Raw genomic sequence first — 21,732 nt, 5'->3', positions numbered from 1 at the left:
AACTGTGCTGGGTTTAAATTGCTATTATTTATTTATTTTCCTGAGCACATGAGAAATGTACTCCCAGAGCACGTGACCATGAGGTGTTCACCTGCTTGTCTTGACTCGTTAGAGGAGGCTGTGATCCAGGCACTCCTGACCCCTCTTTCTGTAGGTATAGGGAGGGGGTGAGGCAGTTCTCCCTGATCATCCCAAACACACCTGGGCCCCTATCCTGGCCACCATCCCAGGGCAGGTTGGCTGCTCTGAGCAGATCAAGCATGGACTCATTATGAATCCCTTTGGGATGCAAACCCCAGGATTAACTGTTGCAAAAGGCAAGTTTTGTGAACTCTGCAGTGCCAAAATTGAATGTGAACAGAAATTGCAGCCCTGACTCTCATGATCCTTCTGTTGATGCTATGAGCTTTAGATGTCTGTGGATGCCCTCCACCCAGACAGATGTAACAGCCTGGTCCCACTTCCCCCCCAGGCAATCCCTGCAGCTGAGCAGGACAGAAGCATGTGGCTGTAGCCAGGCATCCCCCCATGACAGTGCTGTTCCCACAGGCATCTTCCCAGCTTTCCACTTTCAACTTAACTGCACGGATAGATACAAAACAGCACTTCCAGGCTGCTGTTGAGGGAGTAATTCCCAAGATTTCAGTGTAACCAGCAAACTGGGTGGCTGCTTTTGGTGGGACAGGCTGTTTCTGGGAGCAGACCGTCTTAATTGGGACTTGCTGAAATGCTTTTTGCACAAATAGGCAATTCATCGGCAAATGAATAGCGACCTCGGTAAGCTCTCCCAGTTTTTGTAGTAAAAGTGTGTTTGTCAGGCTGCTTTTCATAGTCTGGTGTCAAGAAATACTGAGGGGAGAAACCAGTACTCTGTCTCAGTTCATAGAATCAATGTATCCCAGAATGGTTTGGTTTGAAAGGGACCCTAAAGGTCATTCAGTTCCAACTGCTCTGCCATGTCTAGGGACTCCTTCCATATACCAGGTTCCTCCAAGCTCTGTCCATCCTGTCCTTTAACACTTCCAGGGATGGGGCATCCACAGCTTCTCTGGGCAACCTGTGCTAGTGCCTCACCACCCTCACAGTTCATGCTAACATCATTGCAGTTGCATAGTCAGTATTTTATCACATGTAGAGATTTCTGAAAAAACACTCAAATCTCAGGAGAAAATTGTCTTCTGTGTGGGTATTTCCCAGTATCATCATCTGGATGTCTTTATTGGAAGGATTCAACCACTCTTCAAGAGGCTGGTCATGGTCCCAGAGGGTTTGCACAGTTGGATGTTCTCTGGGAGCAGAGGTGACTGTGGGATGCTGGGCCAGCATCAGGGGGCAGCATGGGGCAGCATGGGGCCAGAAGGATGTTTGGGCCAGAGCCCTCAGGAGGGAGACGGATGACTCTGAACATGGGCTCTGTGTTGCTGTCCCCTCGCTGTTGTCCTCACCATTTTGTAACCCAAAAGTGAGTGAGGTTAATTGTTCGTTGTTTTTTTTCTTGTGCAAACTTACAAACCTCCTCCAGAGCCTCATGTGAGGGGTGCACCTCTGTTCACCACCTGGCCTGTGCCAGTCCCAATGCTCACTTGGCACAAACACAGGAGAAGGCTACTAGAGGGTAGTCCTGACCTTAAGGACTTCAGGATAGTGCAGCCGAGACACTGTTCCCAAGAGGAAAAAAGCTGGTTTGTGTTAGTGGTGCTGTTGTGTGGGAAGTCCTGGCCCCCTCATGGAAGTGAAGCCATGTGGCTCCACAAGCTGGAGCAAGGCCAGAGGGCAAGAGGGAAGGGGCTGCCTGGGTTCATGTGGCTGAAAAACTCTTTTAAGACCTTGACTCTTGTAAAGTCATAAAGAGAGCTGTGGGAAACTTTAACTGTTTGGATTCCTCTGGGCAGCACCTGCTTGGCTCATCTCTCAGAGGGCTGGCCGATACTGGAGACTCCCCAGTGGGGAGTTATATGGGGCCATCACTGCAAACAGGAGTTCTTTAAAATGTTCCTTGTGTACTCAACATCCAAACACGAGTCCCCTGAGGACAGCCTGATCTCTCACTCTGGAGCAGCAAGCCACCTGCCTGGCTCCTTCTCTCTGGTGGCTGTGTCTGTATGTGTAAAAGGGAAAAGCAAGGCAACCTGCTGTGGCAGAGTCTAGATCGATGCCCAATCCACAGTGTGACCTTGCCTTTCCCAGGAGCAGCTCCCCTTCTGTGAGCCCAGCACAACCAGACTATCTGTGCAGTCCTGCTCAGGGAAGGTAGAGAAAGCTTCTGGCAGCCCTGAGGGGTTGTAGCTGGATCTCAGAGCTTATCCCAGCATAACTCACTCCAGATAACTGCAGCTGCATTACCTCCTGTACATTGGTACTCGGTTGTCCTTAGGGAGTGAGCTGTCTGCTCCTGCTCACTCTGCTATGGATGCTTCCTCCTTTCTTCTATCTCTTCCACAGATGCTGTTTTCCTCAGTTAGAGTGGCTATTGTCAGGCAGCCCCACAGCTCAGCAGAGCAGGGTGTCTGTGATGGCTGATGAGGCAAAGCACATTCTCCCCTTCCCAGCGACCTGTGCTGCCCCTACGCATCCGCAGCCTGACCTCATCAGACTTGACCCATCCTTCTGGCTCTTGCAGAGTTCGCCGTTTCACTGGTGGAGAAGATGCAGGCTCAGGAAATCCTGCGGAGTCTGCGGCTCCCTGAGTTCGATGACCTCAGCCAGTTCTTCCGCAACCTGCCAGCCACAGCTCTGGTGGGCATTGGTGCCTTTGCAGCTGTTGTCGCCTACTGGTTTGCCAGCCGGCCCAGGGCCGTGAAGCCGCCCTGCGACCTGCGCATGCAGTCGGAGGAAGTCGAGGTGAGGCCAGGGCAACCCCGGCTGGCTTTCCCTGAGATTTGCATGCCTGGAAGTCATAGAATGGTTTGGGTTGGAAGGGACCTTAAAGATCATCTCATTCCAACCTCCTGCCATTGGCATCAGACCAGGCTGCTCCAATCCCCATCCAGCCTGGCCTTTAACACTTTCAGGGATGGGGCAGCCACAGCTTCTCTGGGCAACCTGTGCCAGGGCCTCACCACCCTCACAGGGGAGAATTTCTTCCTAACATCTATTTTAAACCTACTTTATTTCAGTGTGATGCCACTACTTCTTGTCTGCTATGTGCCCTTGTAAAAAGTATGCCTCCTTCATTAAGGTCTCCCCAGATCCTTCTCTTCAGGCTGAACAACCCCAACTCTCTCAGCATTTCCTCATAGGGTAGGTGTCCCATCCCTCTAATCACCTTCATGGTCTGCTCTGGACTCGTTTCTACAGACCTATGTCCACAGGGGATGCCAGGAAGGCTTTTTTGTTGTTGTTTTTCAGTAGTTCCCCAACCTCATCCTGAAATCAACCATGTAATGCACTGTGCCAGGGATCACTTCACCCCTTAATTCACCTTCTTCTGTAAACTGAAAAACTAGAATACAGCATGTTAATTTATTCTCTTAGATTTTTAGTAAAATCAGCTTTGTAACCATCCATGGCTAAAGATTAGAGGCACTGCCATTGCATGGGAGAAACAACTGAAAGGCAACAGCTGGTGAGACCAGATCACCTGGCACTCTTCATGTGTGCCCATTGCTGAGTTTGGTGCTGCAAACTTGGTAACAGTAAAGAAAAGTAAACCTGAATCCATGCTTAGAGGCTAAGGAATTATTACTTTTTATGCTTGCAAAAGATTTTAAAGTTTAATGATGCAGCTCTGTTTTAAAGAATAGAAATATTTCTGAAAATTGTCTCTACTTATTTTAATATCTGAAAGCAGGATGAGAATTTTTAAAGCCTTTTGTGATATTCCCTCTAAGACGTTATTGTCTTTAATTCCAACAGCTTTTGAAAAGGGTGGGAGGAATTTACAGTTTTTCACTGTGGTTAGGGAACCTTTAATTAGACTTTTTTCTGGCTCCCAGTGCAGTCCTAGTTTGGTCATTCTCACCCTGGCTGCCAACTCCTAAAACACCTCCACCGAGCTCATGCACTGTGGGCTGGCCTCTGCCTTAGTCTGTCCTTCATGTTGGCCTGGATGTCCTTGTGGAGGTGCTCATGGTGCTAGTCCTGGAAACCTGTGGAGTGCACAGCAGTTGCTTCCCCCAGCACATCTCCACTCCATTACTTCCAGATCCACAATTCCTTATTAAATTCCCTTGGGAAATATCAATGATCTCCTGTGACAGTGAGCTGAGACAAGTGCTCGTCTATGAGCAGAGGGTTCTCCTGAGGTGCTGAGGTAAATGTCCCTCCTCTCACATCCCTTTGGGTCTTGGGGCAGGTGGTGGTCACAGAGGTCTTGCTGGCATTTGGGGAGTGTGCTGCTTTATGGTGGGGCTTTCCCCATCTCCCACCCCTCGAGCAGTGCTGATGGCCGTGTCACCTTGTGTCACCTTGTGTCACCTTGTCTCATGCAGGGCCTGGCTGGAGCGCGCCGCTCGGTGATTGGGGACAGCCCGCAGCTGCTGACACACTACTATGATGATGCCAGGACCATGTATGAGGTCTTCAGAAGGGGATTCAGCATCTCTGGTGAGAGCACGGTGGTGAGGAGGCCTAGGAGCAGAAGTTGGGAGAGGTGGGGGACCAAGCCATGCAGATGACCTAACCCCATGGTCAATGGAATCATCACAGAGCTCTCATACACTTGAGAGACATCACTTCCTGCTCCAAAAAGCCATGATGACTCTTCCCTGCTCTATCATAACTATTTCTGTGTCTGCTGTTTATGGTGTCCTGCCTCATTGGATACAACAATGTCATGGTCAGATTATTATTTTTGGTACCATAAAAAACCCCAATGGAACTGCAGATATTCTGCCCCACAAGACAGGGGTAAATAAAGAACTCGGTAGATGTATGGAGGAATGGATTTCTGCAAATAGGTACCATTAGTACATTATTCAAACTTTTCAAATTTTCATCCAGTCACGCACTGCTGCGTGTTGTTTTACCCTCCTCCAGAGTAGGCTGGGCTAAATACAGTAGTTTTTACCTTTTTTAATCAAAAGGCAGCACAAGTAGTGGGAGCTAGTGTTTGGGATGAGGGCCCTCATCAAACACTAATGCTCATATGACCTTTGGAGAAGCCTTTTAAAGAGGCTGTTTGGGGCAAATTGCTGCTATCAGTGGGGAGGATTGATGCCTTTTTGGGGGATCCTAGCATTTAGTCTCCCATCAGATGCACTTGTGTGTGTAATTTGCTGGGGATTGCTGTGAGAACCAACCCAATAACTATGGATTTACTCCTGGAGGGCTCCCCCACATTGTGGCCCCACATGTAAACTCCTGGCACTGCCCCCTGTAACTCACCATCTCTGCTTGTGTCTTTCAGAGAACGGCCCTTGCCTCGGGTTCAGGAAGCCCAAGCAGCCCTACCAGTGGCTGTCCTACAAGGAGGTGAGCTGGAGGTGATACCTGCTGTGCATCCTCTTCCCCTGCCCAACTCAAGAAGGGGTGTTGGGGTGCCTGCACATTAGACCAGGAGGTTGCTCATGCACCATGTGATGCTTCCCAGTGTCCCCACCTGGGCACAGGTGTTACATGGGTGTGTTGGCTTTCACAGGCTGGCTCCATGCCATGAGTCCACTCCTGAAAGCAGCACTGAGGCTCTCTGGAGCCATGGGGCATTGCCAACCACATCAGTTGCTAGTCAGCTAATGATGGTTCATGATAACATAAAAATTGGACTTCTAGATAGGAAATACAATAATTTGAGAGCCTCCCTCTAAGCTTTGCTTAATTTGGTATTGTTTATTTTCCTCTTTTTTCATGTATTTTTTTCCTCTCCAAATTCCAGGTGGCTGAAAGAGCAGAAGCTCTGGGTTCGGGCCTTTTGCAGCAGGGCTGCAAGCCATCCACAAAACAGTTCATTGGTGTCTTCGCTCAAAACCGTCCAGAGGTGAGATTTTAAGTCCAACTTGATATTGTAGTAATAATGTTCCTGACCTGTCAGCTTGGTCTCAAGTTATATCTGCTCCCATGGCCCCTTCTCACCTTTGCGCTTCCATGTCCTCCTGCAGTGGATCATCTCTGAGCTGGCTTGCTACACCTACTCCATGGTGGTGGTTCCCCTGTATGACACCTTAGGTCCTGGAGCCATTCGGTACATTGTCAACACAGGTAAAATCAAAACTGATGTGATCTTCTCAGAAATCAGTTTTGTTGCTCAGAATGGTTCATTTTCTGCTTCTAAAAAACAGATGATCATAGAATTCTAGAATGGTTTGGGTTGGAAGGGACCTTAAAGCTCATCTGATTCCAACTTTTCATCATTGGCAGGGACACCTTTCACTAGACCAGGTTGCTCCAAGCCGCATCCAACCTGGCCTTGAACACTTCCAGGGATGGGGCATTTTGATTATACTTGAGTGTCTTGAATTCACTTAGAGAAGTTCCTGAGGAGCTGGGTGTCCCTGTGCTGGGTCAGGGTTGCCTCTGTTGCATTTTCCACATACCCAGACATGCATAGCCTTGGATAGGGTTGCTCTGGATGTGGGAATTACTCCACGGCCACCCACTCCTGTGCTGCTTGATATTTTGCCTCCTCAATCTTTTAATCCATGTGGGGACCAATTTTAATATTTTGAACTGAATCCCAGAATAATGTCAGCTACCACTTTGGCATTGATTTAGGTTAGCTAAGGTTGCAATTTTTTCTCATTTTTAAAGAGAGGCATGTTTTATATGCTGGGATTTCTGGTGTAGCCTGGAGTGACTATCAGAAGTGATATAGTGTTAGCTATGAGCCACAGTCTTGCATTAAAAAACATTTACTGCAAACAGCTTGGTTGGCTGCTTTTCTTTCAGCTGACATTTCCACGGTCATTTGTGACAAGCCTGAAAAAGCCAGGATACTCCTTGACCATGTGGAGAGGAGAGAAACACCAGGCCTGAGCTCCATCATCCTGATGGACCCATTTGAGAAGGAGCTGATGGAGAGAGGGAAGCGCTGTGGGGTTCGCATCCAGACCATGCAGGAGGTGGAGGTGAGTTTGCTCTCCCTCTCCTTTTACTATTTTTTGTAATATCTGTAAAAAGACAGTACAATGTACAGGGACTTGTGAATTGTGTGCCAGGTTCAGTGTTTGGAGAGCACAAAAGAGCTGATAATACTGATGCTTGGTGCACTTGCCTCTTGATGTTATTCGTTGTAGATAGCAGAGCCAACAGTTCAAGTCTTTATCCTCAAATGTGCTGTCAGCTGCTATTTAAGCATGGGAAGGGGCTTGTTATTTGAGACACTGTCCTCCTACACATAAACCTACAGCCTCACACTTGTTTGAAACACCCTGGATGCAGCTCAACCAACCCAAACACTACTTGAAATCCAAGGAAGGCACTGAAGTTAAGGCAAGAAACTCAGAATAATAAAGATGGCCTCCGTGCCAGCTAGGAATTTGTCTGCTTTAGCTCACACTCTCCCTTAGTGGTTTGCAGATTATTAGCAAGTGGGTTACCCTGCAGGAATTAAAGTGGAAATCACTTTTGTTACTTTAATCTCTTCCAGGACTGTGGCCGTGAGAGTCGACATGTGCCTGTGGTGAGTGTTGGCATGTTGCTTTTCCTACTTAAAACTGCAGCAGAAGGGACCTTAAAGCTCACCTCATTCCAACCCTCTGCCATGGGCAGGGACACCTTCCATGGGTGCTTAGACCAGGTTGCTTTAAGTCCTGTCCAACCTGGCCTTGAACACTTCCAGGGATGGGGCAGCCACAGATTCTCTGGGCAACCTGTGCCAGTGCCTTACCACCCCAGTAGGGAACAATGTGCAGTATTTGAATTATTCCCTCTACCTGGAACACTTAAATGAGATAGCTCATCCTGCTATGCACGTTAATGGGACAGTAATTAAATCCCATTGTTAAGCTACCCTAATTCCACTACCTTACCCTGGTGGCACTGGAGGAATGTCTCGGTACCCTTCACTTTCTGCTGGGGCTTCTATAGTTTAGAGACACTGCTTGGCAGTATTTATAGGGGATATTTTGGGAAAATTGCTTTGATATTTTTCACTGGCTGCTCATACTCGTACAAAACTCTCAAAAGCAGCTTCTGATGTTCAAGCTGTTTATTTAGTCATTCATGACCCAAAATAGCACACATATGCGGTGGTGCTGAGAATACAAGATGCTGCTGGAAATGGGAACAATCAGCTTTGGAATCTTGTCCCCTGTTGTGGACAGAACTGACCACTGACTGTGGACAGTTCTTTCCAGAACTGACCTGGAAATTGATGAATTATCTCAAGTTGTCCCACACATCTACAGATAGAGGTGGTGGCTTGGAAAATACTAACTGCAAGACAAATATTCCACCAAAGTCTTCCTACCACTACAGCATGCCCTTAGTGCATCTGGAGCACAGCATAAAGGGAGGAATAGAGTCTGCATCAACTGAAGAAACCTGGTAAAAAGAGTTTTATGATGGTCTTTTATATTTGCTGAGGGGAATGACACCTTTTTATGTCAGAGCAAAAACATAATTGGTTTGATCTTTAGGTTTCTACAATGTCAACAGTCTCTACTACTGACACTTCTGCATTTGACTGATGTGATTTTGTTATTTTCCTTTTGTATTTTTAGCCTCCTCGACCAGAAGATCTGTCAATTGTCTGTTTTACTAGTGGCACTACAGGTAAAAGAGTAATTTTAATCTTGAAATGTTAGAATATCTTATGAAATTAATTATTAATCCCACCTCAATACATGCAAACTTGTTGTTACGATATGGCAATGATAGTTCTAGGCATTTTTAATATTTAAGAATATATAGGTATATATACTCCTGTAGATTGCAAATTAAAAATAACAATATATTTATTTTTCAGTTGAATTCTCTGACATACACTTTGCCAGTATGATTTTCCAGCTGTCTGAAAATCCACCCATGTGTCTGCTTCCCATTTTCCTGTGTAGTTGTGAAGCACTTGGTTGGTTGGTATTTATCTTTTGCAAATGTTTTAAAAAAAATACCCAAAACTCTAAAAAGTGGTTCCACAGCTTTCCATTCGCTGTATCCTAAGCACATTGATGTCTCCAGCCTCACCAAGGTCCTTGTCACCTCCTTCTCCTCTTCTCATGTGCTGCTTATGACACCAACTGCTGGGGAGGTTCAGGATGAGCCTGGGCAGCCCATGGGACTGGTACTCATCTGCTGCTGACCTCTTTTTCTTGGAGAGAGGAGCAGCATCATTTTCTTGCCAGTTCTTAGCAGAGGTAGTGCTTTCTACTCTCTCCAAACCCTGGTCTTCATCAGCTTGCAGGAGTTTCCTACTTTTGAGAACTCAGCCTCCATAACATCTCCCTAAAAGCTGTATGGGCAGAGGCACAAGGTGTCACTGCTTAGGAAACTGCTTTTACACTTGCCTGTGGGGAAGGTCCATGCTCCAGGGACTGCGGGAGCAGCTCTTCCAGATCCACCTGTGCTCTTGGGATTGCCTAATGCTTGGTTCTACCCCAAAGCATCCTCAGTTTGGTCTCAGCAGAAGATGCTGGAAGCTGCTGGTGCCACTCAGTTGGCGGGTCAGGCTGAGCACGAGGGAAGACCTTCATCCTCCACCTCTCAGAGAAGACTTGTGCTTCAGACCAGGTAGGCAACTGCTTTATCAACTCCAAATACAAGCTCAAGATGTTTTAAAAGGGACCTTTGTGGATGGTCCATAGTTTTGAGATCTGCACTTCATACTGCCCAGGGCAGAGCACTGAGGGAGAGGAGCCTGGGACTCTGCTCTGTTCCAGCACTGGGAATTCCTAAATGGGAAAGACTGAACTCAGTGCAGGACATGAACGTCACAGCTATGTACAGAGTGAGTGCAAAGTGGCCAGGCATAAATGGGAGCAGTAGGAAACTGAAGGAGCTATGCCATGGATACAGCAGGGCACAGTGTGTTTTTGTAGATGTTCAAGTGCAGAGCAATTATTTTTTCAAGTCACTTTTTTGTTGATACTTATATTTCTAAATAAGAAATTCTGCATAGAGAAGGTTTCTTTTGATTTTCTTTTTTTAATTTGCAGATGCAATCAAGGGCTAGTTTCTGATTTTGTGCTTTTCTTGGAAACATGCCCAGAGTTACAGAAATAGGACAACCAGGAAGCTCATTTCCCTTCTCCTGTCCAAACCAGAGATTTCCAATTTTGCAAATCATCTTGAACTGAACTCTCTCATAACAATGCTTTGTGACCCATGAGCCCATCCTCTGCTGCTGCAGGACTTTGCATGTCACTCTCTGCCTTTTCCAGAGGTTGCAGCAACACTCTGGTCTGTTTTCCACATTGTGCTTTGATGTAAGAGTTTTATATAGCCCATGTAATTTTTAGTGACCAAATTTAGAATTTTCTTCCAAAGGACATGTTCTCTAGGGCTTTTCCAATTCCAAAAGGCTCTAAATATTTTTGTATGGTGTGAAATAAATCTCTGCTGTAGAATTTATCACCTGAAAATTGTAGAATTGGAAAGAATTCCCCAGAAGCAGACTTTAACACTTGCTTTTCTTTGATAGGACCACATGCCCCAATGCCTCCCCAGGGAGAAAAGGGGGGCTGAGGTTGCTGAGCTTGGATGACAAGACCAACTTTCACAGTTGTGCCAAGAAGCCATCAGCACTTGGAAATGGGCCAAAGGCACACATATCCCCAGACTGTCAGGATACAATTTTTCATGTTGGTTACTCCAGAGAAATCAACTGTCATTCCCTCAAGGATCCACTACCAGGCGGACAAAAATTGCTTCCCAGTGGTTTCTCCCAGCCTGGCAGTGCATATTCCTTTCTGCTAGAGCTCCCCAGGGGAGGAAAGTGCTTACATCCCAGAATGGTGATGGATCACACCATCAAATTAGTGCTGGAGCACTTGAGAGACCCATTTGGCAATGTGGAAAAGGTTCTTCTATTTTTTTAAAGGTTCTTCTATTGTTTATGAGAACTGTCAAACAAACCTGGCACCAAGATAAGGAGGAATTGACATTCCCAGGCTATTAATGGATTGCAGGGCATCCATTCTGTAACAGAACACTCAGGCACTCACTGGGTCTGTCCTTGTGAGGAAATTCAAACAAGAATAGTGTTACAGAAATGGCATTGATTTTTTAAAATAGAGAAGCAGCATCACCGCCAACCTTCTCTCAAAGTGGTAATTCTGGGAAATGGGTCATAGAAAGGGGCACCCATTTTGCTGGGTTAACTCTTAAAACAGAACTACTAAAGGAAGGTTAAAATTTACAGGAGTCCCCCAACCCAAAAAGCTGCAGCTATCACATAGCAGCATGGTTTGTTCTGGATTTCTCCTGATGGAGGCTCTCCTGGCTCCAACACTGCTGCTCTGCTTAGACACCATTATCACTGCAGCCTGTCCAGGATGCTGAGCCTGCACAGGAGGGATGCAGTGGAAGGAGCTAGGATGTTCACACTTCACATGCTTCCAGGCATGGCAGACACACTGAATCTGCATTCAAGTCAGAGGTGGAGTGAGTAAATGAGTCAAACATCTGAGAAATCTCATACAATCACAGAAAAGTTTGGCTTGGAAGGGATCTTTAAAGCATGTCTAGTTCCCGTTCCCAGCCATAGCAAGGGACACATTCACCTAATGGGTTTGCTCCAAGCCCCACCCAGCCTGGCACTGAACACTTGAAATCCTCCAAAAAAAGTCTGAAGAATTTTGTCAAGGTGCAGGAACCATATCTGTGCCAGAGGACACAGCTTTGACTTTCCAAACCAGTACTAAGCACATCCTCTCCACTGATGCCTGAGCTGTGTGATGCTGCAGGAGCACAGCTGCTTCTAGAACTGCAGGGGCTGAGCACATGTATTTGGCTGGATACAACTCAATAATACAAGTGATTTTTGAGTCATGGTGTGTATGTACAACTGACACCTGTTCATGGACTTTTCTTGAAGCCTGGATCCATGTGTGCACCCAGCTGTGAAAATAACCTGCCAGGCTAATTTGGCACCTGTGAGCCTGCCGGTTCAACATGTTAGGATGGGCGCGGCTGTGGCTGGCAAAGCTGTCAGCTTCACCCCTGAGCTTCGGATGAGGACGAGACCAAACCAGCCTCCTGTGCACCATGTTCATCTGCAAGTGTTTGGGACTGAATTACTCAGGGCACTTGGAACAGCAAATAGGGACTTTCAGTATAATATATTGTTGTAGAGGGTTCAGTTTGTAAATCAGGCAGAAACACCAATTGAGTGTAGTGTATGGTTCAGAATATCTATTACTTACTTATGTTCCTTCTGTGACATAAGCATTAGGAGGAAGCAAAGCAGGCAGAAAAATTAAACAGTTGCAGTACAAAGAAAGAGTTTTATTACTAATAGAATTAAAAGTAAAGAGAAATAACAAGAAATTAAAGCAAACCCCCTCCCCCTTTCCAGCACTCCCTCCTTTTACCCAACTCACACAAAGGGTAACAGAACATGGGATTTTAGTCAGTGTTGCAGTTCTTGCTAAGTCTCTTTCATATGCTTAAGGAAAAAAGGGTTTTCTTCAGCTGCACATGGTTCCCAAACTGCCACCAACAGCAGACCTGCCCGGAAATAAACAATCTGCTGCGGTGTAAAACATCTCTCCCATGAAAATCTCACAGGTCCTTCACACTGCCAAACATAGGCTATCACATGGGGTTATTAATCTTTTTAAGGATGAGTTATTTTGACCTGAACACAAGGGCTTTCTTCGCCACAAGTCTCTAAAAAAGCCTCTCAATGCTTCTATATAGCCTGGCATAGGCACTCTTCACAATTTTCACGGGCCACGTGTGACTTTTTCATCCCCCCATGTACTTCAAATGGATTAAAGAGACAAACAGCTTGTGATATTAGTTTCTTACCATGGCATGCAAGAAGTATTTTAAGCTACGCGTGAAAAACGCAGCACCGCCCTCTTTCCTCCCGTCGCCATTTCCAGCTCTGTCCCACAGGACTCACTTTCTCCTTCTCTCTGTCTCTGAAGCCACCACCTTGAAGAGTGTTCTTGTTCAGGCTTTACGGTGGAGAAAGCCTCGCTCCATGGTGGCTGCGTGGTGTCTTCTTCAGTTCAGCACGAGGTGTGCTGGCTGCAGGAGGGAGGCTCTGCTGGCTCCGCGAGGAGAGGAGGGGAGAGGGAAAGGAGAGCCGCCAGTCCCAAGAAGGCGCGCCGGAGGGTTTAGCTGTGTGGCAGTCCATGGCTGGTTTTAGCTGCCTGCGGCTCTGGGATAGTTCCCCCCCAGCGGCCCAGGGTCTGTGCTGCGTTGGGAAAAGAGGAGGTGGGTAGGGGCCTCGGCTCGGCTCGGCTCGGCTCGGCCCGGCCCGGTGGGGCCCAGAGGCTCGGAGATCCACCCCCACCTTCCGGCAGGCGAGTTTGGACCAAGGGCACTTCCCGCCTTTCTGTGCGTTGTACATTGTGAGAAGCGTCATTAGTCTAAAAGACTGCCCATCAACTCAGGTTTAACCCACTACAATTGTGTTAAAAATATCCTGCTCTATTGCAATAAATGTATGCAACAATTGCTACTGCTGTTTGTGCCTGCGTTTAATTATTTGGGAGGTTGAGTAAGAGTGATGTTGATGGTGCTAGCAGGGCACAGGGTTCAGTGCTGAGTATGCCCATGCCCACAATGGAGGGCTGCCAGCAACAAAGCCCTCAAACTGCTCTGAAATGAGAGGATAAAACATATTTTCCTGTGCTGAAACATACTCACAAAGCACCACAGTTTCTTCCTAATCTGAGGAAGGCTGAATGAAATTCTGGCTGATTTACCAATATGTTACATTAACTGCGGGACCTTTGCCAGGCTGCTTGTGCCCACTGTGCTGGGGACACACAGGGCACCTGCAGGTAAAGCTCCTCTGATCTGCCTCCACACGGAGCAGCAGAAACTACGTGGCAGTGGTGTGATCAAATTAAAACAATCTGCTTAAAAACATATTGGAGAGAAAGAGGCTGGCCCTGTAATTATATTTGAGCTGAGCTACACCTTCTTTTCAAAAGTAAAGCCTTGGAGGGTGATGAAAAGAGACAGTGCTGTGACAGGACTATGTGCAGAGCCCTCTGTGCCACTGTTTTGTGAACATGGAGGTTCCGGCCTGTGTATTTGCTGTTTAACAAACCCTGTGGTTTGGTGTCCAAACAGATAGGAAATGCAAGTGGTGTACCATGGTCAGCTGAGAAAGGAGCGTAAAAAGGTGAATATTGATGGTGCTGAGGTGCCTGCTGGTGGTGGATGAAACGCTGCAGGGGCAGTGCCCAGCTCTGGAACACAACAGGGGCTTTGCTGGCTCCGTAATGGGTTTAGGGCTGTCTTCAAGACACCTCTGCTGCTGACACTATTCATGACTTCCCTTAATTGCAGTCTGAAAGGGTCTGCTCTCTGCATTTCTCCTGTTATCCAGAGTATTAGCTAAGTAAGAGTTTAACAGCCTTTTAAATGGTGTTTCTTGGTGTTCAAAATCATTCTCGGTCAAAATCTGGATGAAATAAATCCTCCCAGGAGAGGCTGGAACAGCCACTCAAGTCTGATGGCTGGGCTCATTGAGTGGCTTAATCTGAGCACTCTCAGAAATTGCAGTTGGGCTATTTCTGCTGGAACCTGTTTTCCAGAGTCTCCAAGAAAAATATTTCTGTTTGCAGTATCATTTTATTAAGTTTTGAGTATTGCAGTAAGTGGTTTTGGTGCATATTAGTGCACAGAAATGATGGTGAAAATTACATACGTTTTAAAACTGAAGAAGTGAACATAATATTTTAACCGTTTCTTGTTTTGTTTTTTTTTGTTAAGTTTTTGAAAGTTATCTTCTGGCTTATCTTTTATATTCCCTCTCTGTTTCCTTTCAGGAAATCCCAAAGGTGCTATGCTGACCCATGGAAACGTGGTGGCAGATTTTTCAGGCTTTTTGAAAGTGACAGAGGTGAATATCTTGAGCTAGAAAAAATTGCCATGTGCAGAGTGTGTGGGTTAAGCTGTGGCCCTCCCCAGGCTGGAAGTATGCTCTTGCAGATAAAAGATGACATTTTTCCTGCTCAGAGGGCCAAATCCTTGGGAGTGGAGCAAGGCTGAATCTACAGTACTGGAGGGCATTAAATCCTCTTTCCAGCCCTAGCTCCCAGGCTCTGTAGGGTACAGTGGGCTTCTGAGAGGCAATGCTGACTCCTGTAAATCAATTAACTCGTTTTGAAGAATTAGGAGAGCACACAAGCCCTGTACAGTTGCAACTGGTACTTGAAGAGGAGCTCTTGTGCTCTTTGTGTCCCATTGTGCCCAAAAATGTCGCCATATACTTGAAACCTCTCTGCATACAAAGTATGTATGTATGTATAAATATATATATAAGAATGTATTTCTTTAGTATCATTTATTACATATTATTACATATAATTTTATTACATATAAATAAGACTATATATTATTTATTTATTCTATGTTTTATATATATATTTATATATATAAGAACATGTTTTTTTACAAGAATGGTTAATGGTTAATTTCATTGATATTCCAGTATATCTCAGTTTTTGTTATACATATTTCTAATAGAGCATAGTGCTGGCCAAGTGCCTTTATAATATGTTTCATACAACATGTAAACTCATGTTTAGAAACAATATAGGAAGCAGAATCAGTTTACCATGTCATAGTAAGGATTTTATACAGCTTATATAGAACAAATATAAATAATCTAATTTCTGGTAGGGAACAGGCAATTCTATGAAGTAGTTACATGCACATGGGATGGACAATTGGTTACCTCATACCCCTTACTGGTCTTATTTTGATGATGAAATTACTGCAGTCTTATTACATTTTAATCCTTGAACTTTCTGGGATTTCTGGACCACTGGTGTAAAGAAACTCAGACATGTGATGTAAGAAATCCCACTGAACTCACATGTTCCAGTGTTTGCAGGATTGTGCCTCCACAGTGTGCAGAATGAAACATCAATGCTGCAGTGAGCCCTCGGGCTTCTCAGCATGGGAGAGAAGCTCTCCATGGCTTCAGTGGCAGCAAGAGGCACAAATGAAAGCTGAGGCATGGAGAGGCCTGAGCTTCAAAGGGCAGGAACATTTATTTTGGAAGTGCACTAATTTAGAGCTGAGGGAACTTGGGATCTTCCAGGACTGGCCCATAAAAATGGATTTAGTGTTTGCTGATGGCAGTGGGACTCTGATTAATCTCAAAGGTATCAGATTGAGACCCAAGTCTGGTGTGACTGTAAATTCGCTATCTCCAGTCACCAGAGTATTGCTGGCAGATGGTAAATGCCTGTAACTGATCCACAAGATTTGGGTAATGTCTGACTACAGTAATGAAATAGAGCAAAGTACGAAACGCTTGAACGTAGTCTAAATTACAGAAATAAAATGGGAAGTTCTATAGGTTTGCTGTTTACGAGTTCTTGTGGTAGTTTTACTTAGTTCAGTGATTTTTACAAATTGAACATATTTTGAAGTGAGTCCAGAGCTTTATTATAAGGTTGTTCTCAAATACCAAGAAGCTGTTTGTATTTTTACATTTAACTGGACAACTGTGCCAACTGTGAAATGCTATTCAATGTCATAATTTTGGTCTGATTTAAAACCAAATTATTTTGTCTGGGCCCTTACAGCAGTATTAAAAATACTGATTGATGTTAAAGGTTTTACATTACTGTGCTAGCAGAAAATGAAGCCAAATTGAAATAATGTATAAATAGATCTGCAGGCCCTAATGGCTTCATTCAGACTGACAGACACAATAATATGAAATGGGATGCTGAGAACACCCACATGGTCAATGATGTTTGACTTTGGTAGGTGATGGTTGGGAGGCCATGCCCAAATCTGACCAGCCCAGATTTAACTTCAATAAAATATCCCCTGAGGGATGAACTCCTGTGTCTGCCTCCACTGTATCCCAGGTCATGGGCTATTGATTCCTTCTGAGCAGTGGAGATGCAAGTGGGTACAAACTGTTAATACTGTGAGCTGCTGGATTTTTATACCCATTTTCCACTAACCACTGGCCTTGATTATTGATTATTGGGTAGTCAACCTTCAGTTTTTCTAATCCATAATATTACAGCAAGCTGTACCCTAGGAAATGCAGGTAGAAAGGTTATCTTCTTTTGGAGAATGGGTTAAATAAGGCTCTTGGGGCCTTTGTTTATTCCAGCCTTCAAGAGAGAGTTAAAAACTTGGCAAACTCAAGACTTTGGCCACTTTTTTTAAAATAATTTGTCCAACCTTCTCTTTTCCCTGTCTGTGGGACAGTCATAATGCCCTTAAAATCACATTTTAATCCCTTAAAATGGTGAGAAACACTAACAGAAGTAATTAGTTTCTGAAGCCTAAGATGAAATAATTTGTTTTTCCAACACAGCCTGATTCAAATCAATGATTAACCAAAGAAAAAGGAAAAAATCACTAACTTTGACTCTAGTAACACTGTGATTCTTGAATGGGCTCTATGCAATGTGGGAAGCTGCTCCTGCAGAGCCCTGCTGGTGTCCAGGAGGCTCCTGCAGGTTAGCACAGGGATCCTGGGGGCTCCTGCAGGTTAGCACCAGGATCCTGCTGTCTGCACACAGCTGAGAGCACAGATCAGGGTCTCGGCACCTCCTGGTAGAAAGCAGTGAATAAAAATTGGATTCTCCGTTAGGGTGAGTCTCCATTCCCAGCGTGAGCTGCATGGATACAATCTGCCTTCTGCCAAGAAGAGCCCTCTCCATTGCCCTGTGTGTACATCTCTGTGCTTTTTACTCCTCCTGCTAACTGAGCTCCATGATGCTGTGGCTTTAACGCTTCCTTGTGTCCACCGCTCCCTCCTCTCTTGACAATCTTTACCCTTTTGCTCCTCTGGTGCCATTTTTCTTTTTATTGTTTTATGACTTTCTTGTTGTCTTCCTGTCAGTGTTTCTTTCCTTTCTGTCTCCCATGCCCTTCACCTGCAGAAAGTGATCTTTCCGAGACAGGACGATGTGCTCATCTCCTTCCTGCCTCTGGCTCACATGTTTGAAAGAGTTATACAGGTAAGAAACCTACCTGAACTGACGAGGCCTCGTGGGGCTCCTTGTGTTTTCTTCCAGAGTCAGTGGTCTCCTACTTGTGAGGATGTACACATTTCCTATTTGCCTTTAGCACACATGTTTGAGAGAATGGTACAGGTAAGGTCGTGGTGTCAGTGGAAATCAGCTTTTTTCCACGCCAACAACAACAACAACAAAATAAAATGAATAAAATACTAAATAACCAGTGATATCTTGTAGCACTAAAAAAGCTTGTACTCCAGAAGTGCCATGTGCATAACACCAGAGCCATGGTCTCAGTGACATGGCTGTGAGTCCAGAGCAATGCCAGGAGAGTTTCCCAAGTTCTCCAGCTTACACTTGGCTCAGGGATTGAAAAACAGCCCTTCAGCAATGAGCCAAACTCATTGCTCATTCAGCTCATGGTTACTGCTACCTGAGCAATTTTGGGACAGCTTTTCAAAGCACTCTAGGATGAAGTGTCATGTAAGTCAAGGTAATTTCATGCCGTTTTCTACATCAGCTAAAATAATTTTATTGCATAAATAACATGATTGCAAAAAAACCCCAACTTGGCAGACACTGAAAAAGAGGAAACTGAGATCATGGTGTAAGACACGTCATCCTCCTGGCAGGGCAGCACACAGTGGGCATTCACTGGAGCTGTGTCCTCTTGGAATTGTGGCAGAACCAAGCACTAGCTCTTGCTAGCCCACAGAACTGACTCCATGTCTCTTTTGGAAAAAAAAAAAAAGGGTGATGATTTGTGCTGCAATTGGTGAGTTAGGCCTGGCCTGAGAAGCTGCAAACTTAAAATTGATCCAGTACATGAAGATTGTATCTGGATCCAGTTGCAGCTCTGCACTTTCTCAGGGAGGCCTGTTTCAGGCTGAAAGCATACTTTTTGAGTCAGACAAGCATCTGAATATAAACTTCCTACTTCTTGGTAACATCTGTGCCAGAAGTAAAATATTTTTTCCCTGTCATAAACCTCACAAATTGGAAGTGAAAGCCCATGAAAGATTTGGAGAATTACAGCACAGCCTTTCTCCACTTGCAAGGCAAGTTAGTCAGTGTGCCAGCACTGCTCAGGCTAACAAGGATATAATTATTCAAAATTCATGTGATGGGGGGGCAGAAAGAAATCAGAAACTGAAAATGCTTTCATTTCACAGGATGTTGCTGTACTGAAAGGGACAACCTCCAAAGGATGTCCAGGTTTATTCTCCCATCTGAAACAGCTTATTAATATGAAGATTTTTTCAAAAGGGCTAAAAAGTCATTTTCAAAAGCATTCTGAACAGCAAGCATTGCATCAGTGTCTCTAGTTTTAGCCAATATGATTTATTCCTGGAATTTACAGTTAAAATTATACAGATACATTCTTTCAAGATAGAAACTTCTAGTTGTTATTTTCAATTCCCAATGAGCACACTGGTTACATTTTCTTTTTTTTTTTTAATTCATGTGCAGTGTAAAGCACAGATTCAGCAGTGTGATTTTCATTAAACCCACATCACGTGTAAAATTCCTGTGATTTCAGCTGATGGAGACAGTCTCTAACTGCCTGACAGAGTAGTGAGAGCAATCTGGTTTGTACTGCAGATTTTTAGGAGCAGCACAAAAAGACCTGGGTGTCTCTTAAGGAATTTTCAATTTATTTAGTTATCTAGGGAAGACAAGCCCACAAAAGGGAGCTGAAGTTTTCAGTCTACTCAGGAAGGCTGGGCTCAGCTCTGGCATCACAGGCGCTTGCTGAGGATGCTTTTTCCTCCATGCACTGTAAAACCATGGAAGAAGTGCTGGTCTCCAAATGTTCTTCATTGACCCAGTCTGTGATGGGTCCTTGGCAGGGTTACTGGTTACCAGTAACCAGCTGACAGTTGGCTCATGGCCAGCAGCCCCCCTGCCCCATTCTGCATATCGAGCTCCATTCTGATCTGATTAAAACATCCTGCTTTCTTTTCAAGTACAAGACTTCTAGATTTGTAGTTTTCATACAAGTCAAGAACTTTTTATGATGTGGGCTTCTATTTCTGGGATACAGGATCAGGCACTGTATTGCTAACGTAGTTTATATTGTTGTATTTAAACAAAACTAAAGTATTAACATCTAAAAATCGGTTGCTGCTCTGTGTTTTATGATGTTTCTTACTTTGCATTTCTGTATTGACGATAGGTACTCATGCTGTGAGCTACTAAGGGAGGGCTGGGCTTTAGGAGAGTTCTGATCCAGACTCTGACCATAACTGGGACTTCTCCATCCCCATATGCAGAGGATGAAGGGAAATCCCTTCCAAAAACTTTGATTCCTTGTTCTTCCAGAACAAGTGGCAAATTTGGTGGATGCTGAATTGCCAGTACTGAAAAGTGCCCAGAACTATCTGGATATTTCTATTCAGTGCAAAATTTATTGTTACTTCTATATGTATTTCCAAAGTCCCATTTTTGCCTTTTTAGAGAGTAGAAATTCAGTAAAGGTGCTTCTGCGCTTGCGAGGGATGCTTTGCTGTGGGAATTGAAAGCAAAGGGGTTACATGTGTTCCTCTTTCTCCCCATCAGTCTGTCGTATACTGCCATGGAGGGCGAATTGGCTTCTTCCAAGGAGATATTCGCCTCCTGTCTGATGATATGAAGGCACTGCGGCCAACCATCTTCCCTGTTGTGCCTCGGCTGTTGAACAGAATGTATGACAAGGTGAGTTCAATTTTGATTTTACTCTTTTTGGAACAATGGAGTTTATGTCCCTTTAGTACTCACGTGGAAGAATTCCCTTAGTCATGGAGATTTCTCAAGCAGATTACACTACTTCTGCCTTGCTGCAGACACATTCTCACCCTGTGTAATCAATACACCTCCCCAGCATGTAAGTCTGTATTATGACTTACACAGACTCCATACACAGCTATCATGTGTGAATATGAAATCTCTCTGTATTAGCCTCCTACCCTGTTCTCACTAAGCTTACCAGTGACATTTCTAAAGATATGGGATTTTTTCATCACAGAAACATCAGTCAAACCTGACTGAACAAGGACCTTTTGTGCCCTTCAACCAGGTTTGAAACTTGAATCTCTCATTCTAGTGGCAACAACAGCTGAAAATCAGTAATTTCAAAATGTGTTTGAGGATTTAGGCAGTGTAAATGTGACAGTGGCTTTTGGATTTAGAAATCTTTAAAACTAAGGTAAAGATATTGCAAGGTATTTAAGACAGGCACATCTGGTCATCATGTTAAATCTGTTTGACCAGCTGGGAATATTTATTCCTCAGAAGACTTATCTGCTAAAGACAAGCTTAAGCACAAGCTACTGATTTAATTTTTTCCCAAGGTCAGGGCTTCTGTGCTTCATTAGAGAGACAGGCACTGGGGGTTTCTTGTTTGCTGAGGTGGAGTTTGTGCTAGTGCCTGATTAAGCTCAGGTAAATGCAGCCCCCATCACCACATCAGCCACCACTTATACCTGTTCATGTTGCTCATTCCCTGTTGCTCAGGTTGCATGAACTTCACTGAACCCTGTCGCAGAAACTATATAGTAAGAGCAGCCCTGTCAATCTAGTTGAAGCCTGCACCACCATCCTCTCTTTTCCCCCCAAAGGAACCACATGTACAATAGGGAATGGAGCAAAACACACCATTCCTTTTTCCCCCACTAATAAACCCCAGTGTAGCCTTGTTTACCTGTGCTGCAAATGTAACTGCACCCACCTGGCTGGGTGGGTGTCATAGGGAGAACAG

The 21,732-nt window shown here is 44.9% G+C and overlaps 1 protein-coding gene and 1 long non-coding RNA gene across 2 annotated transcripts in view; one reads left to right on the top strand and one right to left on the bottom strand.

The window, feature by feature from the left end:
• Positions 1-2,617: 2,617 nt before the first annotated feature.
• Positions 2,618-21,732, top strand: part of ACSL6 (acyl-CoA synthetase long chain family member 6) — a 32,210-nt gene continuing 13,095 nt past the window's right edge. Inside the window, exons 1-11 of the mRNA XM_069029089.1 lie at positions 2,618-2,841; positions 4,431-4,545; positions 5,348-5,412; positions 5,813-5,914; positions 6,036-6,135; positions 6,823-7,001; positions 7,523-7,555; positions 8,598-8,649; positions 14,826-14,899; positions 18,054-18,131; positions 20,556-20,690. Coding sequence (XP_068885190.1) covers positions 2,647-2,841; positions 4,431-4,545; positions 5,348-5,412; positions 5,813-5,914; positions 6,036-6,135; positions 6,823-7,001; positions 7,523-7,555; positions 8,598-8,649; positions 14,826-14,899; positions 18,054-18,131; positions 20,556-20,690 — 1,128 coding nt within the window. The 5' untranslated portion in view covers positions 2,618-2,646. The remainder of the gene's footprint in view (positions 2,842-4,430; positions 4,546-5,347; positions 5,413-5,812; positions 5,915-6,035; positions 6,136-6,822; positions 7,002-7,522; positions 7,556-8,597; positions 8,650-14,825; positions 14,900-18,053; positions 18,132-20,555; positions 20,691-21,732) is intronic.
• LOC138118226 (uncharacterized) lies at positions 20,583-21,590 on the bottom strand. The gene is made up of 3 exons (XR_011155045.1): positions 21,458-21,590; positions 20,754-20,831; positions 20,583-20,666 (listed from the first exon to the last, which is right to left on the bottom strand). It is a non-coding gene; the product is annotated as an uncharacterized lncRNA (long non-coding RNA).

Source organism: Aphelocoma coerulescens, chromosome 13 (assembly GCF_041296385.1).
Source record: "Aphelocoma coerulescens isolate FSJ_1873_10779 chromosome 13, UR_Acoe_1.0, whole genome shotgun sequence".
Taxonomy (NCBI): domain Eukaryota; kingdom Metazoa; phylum Chordata; class Aves; order Passeriformes; family Corvidae; genus Aphelocoma; species Aphelocoma coerulescens.
The sequence above is the reverse complement of the archived record's forward strand: the minus strand, read 5'-3'. Positions and strand labels throughout refer to the sequence as shown.